Below are 8,474 nucleotides of genomic sequence, written 5' to 3' on the forward strand. Positions count from 1 at the left end.
CCTACATAGCTACGTATGTTGTAAAAAATTAGTAAACTTTAAGACCTATTCACATACCTCTCAACAAGGTATATAGGCTTTCGATTTAAAAGTCGCTTGCACACTGCGCTGTAGAGCGTGGCGTGTGAGGCGGCCGCATCAGCGTCTGCGAGCAGTTCCCCTAACGGTCGGCCGGCGCTATCGTTACATTGGCTCATCAGGCGTCCACCTTTGACATTTAAATGGCATCGTTTTTAGACACTTGCTCATGTATAGATACACGCGCCGGACGCGCCGGTCGCAGTAACTCAGTATTAAGTAGTACCCTATCAATCTCTGTCCGTCAGTTTTTGTTGCAACAAATATTCAATAGAACCTTAAATACTTAGTAAGCTGTACTAATGTTAGCATATTCATTTATTTTTATTATTTTTCACTTTGAATAATTTGTGCACGTCATAACAAGAATTCGAGAAAAGCTTAATTTAATAACATCATTCAATTTAAAATATATGACCACCGAAGTTTCAAGCGCGTTTGAATTTGAGAAAATACTGTAACAAACTCAATCCGGTATTATTTTGTGATCACATTGAATAAAGTATGCCATAAAAATGCTATAAGATTCCAGATTGCTATAATAAAATATATTAAAATAGTTAAAAACAAAATACTACAGGTTATCGATAACAAACCGTCAAACTTAGTAAGTCAAACTTCGAAATAGAGATCACTCGCCGAATTCAACTCTGATCGCTAGCGTTCTGATGCATCTTCTCGTCCAAAATACTGCAATGCCTGAAGACTATGCTCGAGTGTGTGAATTTCATCAGATTGTATTTGAGGAATCGAACTCGCAACCTACGATCACAAGTACCAGTAAGCTGTCTCTGGGCTGCCAATCAAAATGACAAATTATTTTCCAGAAATGAAATATCTTGTTAACATTGCTATAAATGTTAGGTTCCTACAAAGGTAGTAATGGAGGAGATGATAACAAAAATACGTCCTCACACGCACGGCGCGTGTTCAAAGTCTGGCATGTTCAAATCAGTGGATCGCAGATCACGTTTTCTTATCTTTGAAGAATTCCCGGTATCCGTGGCGAGATATAATGAACGATATAAGATATATATGTCTTACCGCATCACACCAGCACCGCGCTGGTTAGTGGAAATCATTTATATTTGAAATTTTAGGTGCTATGCCGGCATCATGTCGCCGTCTACACGTATAGGTAATGTGTAGTCCGAGCAAACTACATGGCTTGCTTGTATAGAGATTAATAAGTTGTCAATCCAGTAAGACTGCAAATGGTCAAAGATAAAAAAAAAAACGAGAATCGTACCTTAGACCTACCGCTCTGCAACCAGCCTCTTCTGATGACTTTAACAAGGTTGTGACACGGTGTTCATTATTAATAATATAAATAAACACATAAATAAAATATTGATTAGGAAGTAGATGTTAAATGCCAAGTTAAATTTCTTTCATCTCGGCCGTTGGGTCATCCTTTTTACCTCTAATGACCCGAAACGATCTGTCGAAACTCAATTCGCATCGGTCATTCGACAGTGTTCTTGTTATTCAAGTTTTATAGCTCTCGTGTATACACTAACGGTGTCCAAACAAACTTGATTCTACGATTTTTTTATCAGTAATTAACTAAAATAAAACTGTAAAAACTGTACGCACCGTAACAGAACGAATTTGTGATGTCCTTAAGAATACGGATAATAATTTTAAAGCATCATAATATTTATATATGTATTAGTTAAACAATACTTCGTTAACATATTATTGTATATGTTTTATATCATTATAGACGGTTTTAGCTAACTCACAAAAGCTAGTGTGATACCAAAATTTACATGTTATTTTATCTGTGATTTAAGAGAGATGAGAGAAGAAAGGCGATGAAAGGCAGATGATATGTAAGCGTTGAAAAGAGAGATATTGAAGGACAAAAGAAAAGTTCGAAAGAATTTGTGAAGAAATGAAAGAGAATTACAGATGAGAATTTTAATTGAAAAAATTATTTAGTCAAATACGTAACATCTCCGCCCCACACATGGCAAGAGGAACGAGGAAACAAAAAAAAACTAACACAAGCTAATTTTGAGAGACTTTAAGTCAAGAGTGTATAAGTATCATCTAGGCGAACATGTACTATCTTAGACCTCATTATAGTTTAATTTCAAGCGGGACAGACATTTATTTGATGCCATTATGGTAGAATAAAATTGCGTTTGACGTTGACGTTGAAATGACAACAACAAATTTGAACACAAAGTTGAACAAATTTAGAGAAGTAGGAATAACGCGAACAGAAATATTTAGAACTATTTTTGGTTACCTGTTTCACCTGTAAACGTTTTACAGAACGAAGCTACATTGAAGTTTCTATTATTAATAATAAAGTTGATATTAATTGGGTATCGATTGTAGAGAGGTTATCTGCGAAGTGCACATATTTTTATTACAATTTTGTTTTTACCATCTAGCTAATTTTAAAGAAAATGGAAGTAAAAAAACAAACAACTAAAGATTTCACGTCGCCATGCTTTTACGACCGGAAGCGACCAATTGCCAGGGCGTCACGGCGCCCGCCCTACAGTCCCTTGGCGGGGAGCGAGGAAGCCATTCTCCGTTTGCGACATTTTGTTTGAACAGTTGTCTATACTTAAAGAAATATAAATCAAGAAGGTACATAAAATAAGGTCAGAATCTATCAGGAAAAAAACACAGGCTTTAAAATTAAAATGGCAAAATGCTAGTCACATCTCGAGGATAAAATACAATAGGTGGACCCCAAAAGTGACTTTTTCGAAGGGACCAATAGGAAAAAGAAATTTCGGTAGACCAGCAAAACGGTGGGCTGATGATATTGTTGCAACAGAGAATTTTGGAAAGTGAAAAGAAGGCTTTAATCCAAACAAGATCCATAACAAAGAAAAAAAAAACCAGACTAACATTAGGTACATAAGTTAATATTCTAACATATCGAATTAACATTTGAAATGTAATTTATATTGATGTGAAAATAAAAATATGACTTGATATTAATATTTTAAGCGAGGTAATCGTCGACTGTGAACTACCTATCCTCAAATTCTTTAAACATATCACCTGTAATGAGGACTGAATGGAACGTTTGTTGGTGCAAGAAGGCAAGCGATCTCGTGGTCGCTTTCAAGATTGATAGATCTCATCATAGCTCTCATTAAAAATTCAGTTAAATTCTTTCATTTCGCCAAACACGTAGCTACATAGCGACGTGATAGAGCAGCGGGGGCGCAAAAACCGACCGAGGCATGACTACGACCACCCTGACGCGAGTGAACGAATGAGAAGAAGATAAATTTTCAAATTAATTTCCAATTTGGATCACGTAATGATCACTTGTTAACGTGATGAGAAGAATGCACTAGGACATTGTAAATGACAATTGGATTCAAATAGAGCTTATTAATAATAGCATCCTTCCAATAAAATTCATATCTACAAGAATTTGCAACCTCATCTAAGAAAAGCCTACAACAAGCTCAACTTTTTTTTAATCACTCTTTCAAACTTACGTGTTGAAAAGAATATCGTAATGACCCAGTTTGATAAAAGTTAGAATAAATCTAATCGTTTCAGCTGTAGAATGTCTACTACCAGGCATGGGATTCTCCCGTAGAATTCCAAACTCAGTTCATCTATAAAAAAAATATTTAAAAATCGAACAAGTACAGGGGGTCTAAACGTGGCCTTTCAGGTAAACTTCGTTAAACTCAGCGAGCCAGTGTTGTACTTTAATAGAGTGCAATTGGGAGTGCGTGTTTCTGCTCCTGGTACTAATAATGCGCAACCACGTTGGTTTAAGACCACGTCGATTCATCACCAGCCCAAGTGTCACTGAGCGCATTAACAACCCGCATCTCTAATTAAAAATAATGTATGTGAGCAGGGAAATTTATTTCTATGACAATAGATCACTGTAACATTTGTTGTTACAATTGTATTATTAATATTAGCGAAAGTGATGACAAAAAAAATTCCACTGAGTCGTATATGTGTGCGTTTAGAACCCTTGCAGCCCGCGGATGTATATAAATTAGATCTTATATATTAATATTAAAACTTGTTGTTGACTGACTTCTATATATTTTTATTTGTTTTTATATTGACAGTTTGTATAGCAATGCACTTAGTGTTGTTCGTTTGTTCTGTCAGTCTATTGTTACGTATTATTTAACTGTTGCCTAGTTTAGTAAATTATATTTAAATAACTAGTATCATTTGAATTTATTTAATCCGTTTATACAGTCTACACGCCCGCCAACAATATTTTTTTAATTTGATTATTGTATACATAACCTAAAAGTAGCAGATATTTTAAAAACACATAGTGTACGTACTGTATACGTCAATTGTTCTTGTGTCTTTTACTGTGACAGAGACTTGTATTTGTAACTTTTTCAATTTTTGTTTATTTTGAATTCTCCTTCTTTTATCCATCTCAATCTCTTCAGCTCTCACTTTGTGCCTCTTTCGTAATTTCTTTCAGCCTCGCAACTTTATTTACAATTCATTCATAAATAACCTCCCATTCTTCGCTAAATTTCTCGCTATTTTATATTTTACAGTTTCTATGATTATTATTTTTGTCATTGTCATTAATAATACATTATGCATATTTATATCGTCCTTAATTTTAAATTTTAATACAATTCAATTTTTATCCTTTATTCTGTAACACGTCTTATTATTCTTTATAAATTATTTACAGTCATATGTTAGAACACCTAGCAACATATAAAGCCTTTCTCACAGGCCGCGCACTCAATATGAAGATAGCCGTGGCTTTCGACAAATGTACCTCAGCGCAATCAGTACGCTGACGCCAAACTAATTGTTCTAGATAAACAACTCCAAGTGCATCAGTATTGGTAATTGATATAAATAGTTCGATATACATCACAAGAGAGAGAAAGCGATAAGAAAGAGCAGGACAGCGTTGCGTTAGATACACGAGAAGTACAACTAAAAACAGACCTTGGTAACTTACTGGTTTAATGCACGTACGAATGCTTGCAGATGCTTAGATATTGCGATACAAATCACAAAGTGAAAATAACAGCATACATCTCACCCATTACCATAAGCATCTCTTTACTTGATTCTACTTTATTCTGGATGCCGTGAGCTCCTCCCATTAGCTACTGCCGTAGGCGTCTTGCCATCTCAACTATTGGCCACTGCTATATAAAACTTCTGGCAAAAATAGCGTCAGAAGGAAGAAGAAGGTTGCTCGAGTTTCTTCGGCGACTATTCTTTCCTTACCCAATAAAATAGTAGTTACTTTGGCACCAATAATTCCTCCCATGATTTACCCTTACCGATTACGAATCGATGTTTACTTATTTATTTATTGAAGCAGTGCCAGCTGTAAATTGTACTTTTTGAATAATTAAACATATAACTAAATTAAACGATATACAGTAGTCATAGGATTAAACAGGATAAACAGAAAGTAATAATTATAACCATAATCCAAAACTGATTACCTGCAATTGTTTGTGGAAATGAACTTATTCCTAAATTGCTGTATAACTTTTCTTTTGGAATTGAACCATGATTCATTAAAAATCTCCGAAGGCTCACCTAAAAAATTATAATTATAACTTATTCTAGAGACATCCAGTAATTTTAAGGTTTTGTTCAAGTTTTCTGTTTTACCAGATCTTGGAGCACAGTTAGATATCGTCTTGAATTACAGCGTGTAACATGAAAGTTTCCTAGATTTAAAAGTTTGAAACCATCGATAAAATATCTCTTAAATACACTAAACGCCAACCAAGATCCTTTCTTGGAGTTAACATGCGCTTAGTTACTAAATGAAATATTTGCAAAAAAGATTTAAGTATTCCTGACGTAAGCAATACAACGGCCCGCGCTGAGGGTGCCAGCGGACTTTGTCACCCCAAAAAATCGTAGACTAAGGTCCCTTGGTACTCAGCCGTCCTGTTAAACAGCATAAATCAATGTTAAAATGAATCGCTTCAGCGCAAGCATCGGACTGCGCCGCAAAACCGCAGCGTTGTGGAATTCCATGCGTCGTTATCGAGCGCGGCGCGGAGTTGGCGCAGACAATGGGCCGCCAGCTGCTCCGCTGCCTCCCAATTGCGGAAATGACGGACGCTCGGCGGCGGGAATAACAGAACAACATTCTAGCTATTACGAAATAGACAGCATTCGTATCGATTTATCCCGGAAGATAATATAGCAACTTTACGACGCGGAGACGTGAACGGTAAAAGAGAAAGAACATAATCACATTGATTCCCTGGAATTGTAGTGGTGGAGAAGAATGATGCTGATATTATAGACTCAGTGTTTCCAACCTCTATTTCCAGACGCTCTATTTCAAAAAAAGCTTCAACAACCCTTTACACACATACGAAAGGAATACGGCGCAATGGAATGATTCAGGGTGAATTGAAGTTCAAAATCTAAAGGTCGCCAAGTTTTGCAAGAAATTAATCAAGACTGGATGGGTGTAAAAAAGACTTTGCAAAGTGTTCCATAATCACGTCTCCTCTACTGAAGCACATAAGTTGCAAGAAGTAAAATGGGAAATCTATGGCTCTCTATGTCCAGTAGCGGACATCATACAGCTAAAGTAATGATGATGATGTAACACTTTCATGAATGAACTTGAATCTCTCACAAACTCTGAATCCAATTTTATAAATGGATGTATATGTCTATATAATTTATTTGTGTCTGCAAAAGACGGCAAGTAAACAAACATATAAGAAAAGAGTACTGAACGAAGGCACTGCTATGAAATTACTTCCATCGGACGAAGTAATAAAATAGCTTTTATAATAATGAGCTTACGTAAAATATATTCTTTTCATTGATGAATGTCCATCTAAATAAATGTTTTGATTAAATAGCGATTGAAGTTATTAATATTTCCTTTCAAATTTATAGTTGAAGTTATCAAGAAGGCAGTGAAGGAGATGATGGATTATATATTATTAATTATGTAATTAACTAAAAGTTCAAGTTAAACAGAAAAATAAAGCGAGCGCTGAAAAAAAAATGCTATTCATCAAAACTTTCATGAATTCAGGAAGCTACAACCTTAGTAAGTGATATCCGAGCAAACTTGATGCCACAAGATACGTGAAAATTAAAATAGTCGCTATGCTTTCAGATCTTAGTGGAAACATTTCGGTAGCTATTTCTCCAGATACAAGAAATTGTTTTAAAGTACAATTTACACTAAAATACTCACTCGTTACATGAAGTGGTGGATGTCTGGGAGACGGTGACCACCGTCCTCGTGTTGGTGGTCAGTGTATCGCCAACACATTTCTTCCGTGAGCACTCATCCAACACCTTGTCTTCATTCAGAGACTGTAACACTTCTTTCACTTTATGGCCGCTCCTAGCTGTCGGCCGCTGAAACTTTAAGTTAGCGGTCGACCTTCCATCCGCGCATATTTCTGCTTCCTCGGTAACTACAGCACCTCTTTTTGTTTTACAAACAGTCCTCGATGTTTTTCCCAACGCCTCTCCATTTCTATGGATCTGTTCTTTGGAGTCTAACTGTTCTGTTTTAGGTTCCGGAGGTAGACCGTTGTGGAGCATAGTTGCTACCGTGTTGGTGTCGAGTTCTTCGTCCAGGATATCTTTGATATCGTCGTAGTTGTGTCGTATCGGTTGTCTTCTTTGGTCTTTCTGCCAGGCGGATTCGAACCCGTATATAGGTTCGGACTCGACGCCGAAATTAGTTCTCCCACCGTCGGCTCCATCCTCGTCCGGCGCGGGGTCTATGTGCGATCTGTAGTTGTTTTCGAAGAACTGATCTGTGAGTTCTGTCACGTGCGCGCCAGTGCGCCTGGAGTCTGTTTGGTCGAAGTTGAGGAACTCGGAGTGGATAGTGTTCAGTTTCCTCTTCCCGTAGAGCTGTCGATAGTACTTCTCCTGGTCTCCGTGCATCCAACACACTTTCCACCACTGTTTGCACATCAATATGTTCGCTGAGTTGGACGATTTCACTTGTCTGGTCGCCGTTGTTGACATTTTCGCTTTGTTCTAGTAACTGGTAATACGGGAAACTTCTACAGTGTTGTGGTTACGCTTGGGTACGAAGCCACAATGGCCGGAGTCATGAGCTGTTGTGAAATGCGAGTATGTCAGTTGTTTGACAAATACGGGGGATATGCAATGAGTTTATATATTTTGTACATGGCTAAACTTCATCATTTTACAAATACATATGCAGAAATCGTGTTCTGATAATGTACTGACTAAATTTTACTAAACCGGTGTTGTATGGCTGTGTGATAACTATGATTGTACTGCTAAAATATTCATTTTTTAAATTGACGATGACTCATCCATATTTTGTGAACTTTTTCTGAGATGGTCAATGTCAACACGGCTTTCTAATTTTCTATAATCTAACTTAACAAGGCTTGGTGAAACATTATTAT

General features: G+C 36.7%; 1 protein-coding gene across 1 annotated transcript in view; it reads right to left on the reverse strand.

The window, feature by feature from the left end:
- The window catches only part of LOC137921482 (prickle planar cell polarity protein 3-like), a 183,840-nt gene extending 175,716 nt beyond the window's left edge, over positions 1–8,124 (reverse strand). Inside the window, exon 1 of the mRNA XM_068764257.1 lies at positions 7,271–8,124. Coding sequence (XP_068620358.1) covers positions 7,271–8,061 — 791 coding nt within the window. The 5' untranslated portion in view covers positions 8,062–8,124. The remainder of the gene's footprint in view (positions 1–7,270) is intronic.
- Between the last annotated feature and the right edge of the window lie 350 nt (positions 8,125–8,474).

Source organism: Battus philenor, unplaced genomic scaffold (assembly GCF_028537555.1).
Source record: "Battus philenor isolate CCGP_79_NKW_IND1 unplaced genomic scaffold, ilBatPhil1.0.hap1 SCAF_19, whole genome shotgun sequence".
NCBI classification, from domain to species: Eukaryota; Metazoa; Arthropoda; class Insecta; order Lepidoptera; family Papilionidae; genus Battus; species Battus philenor.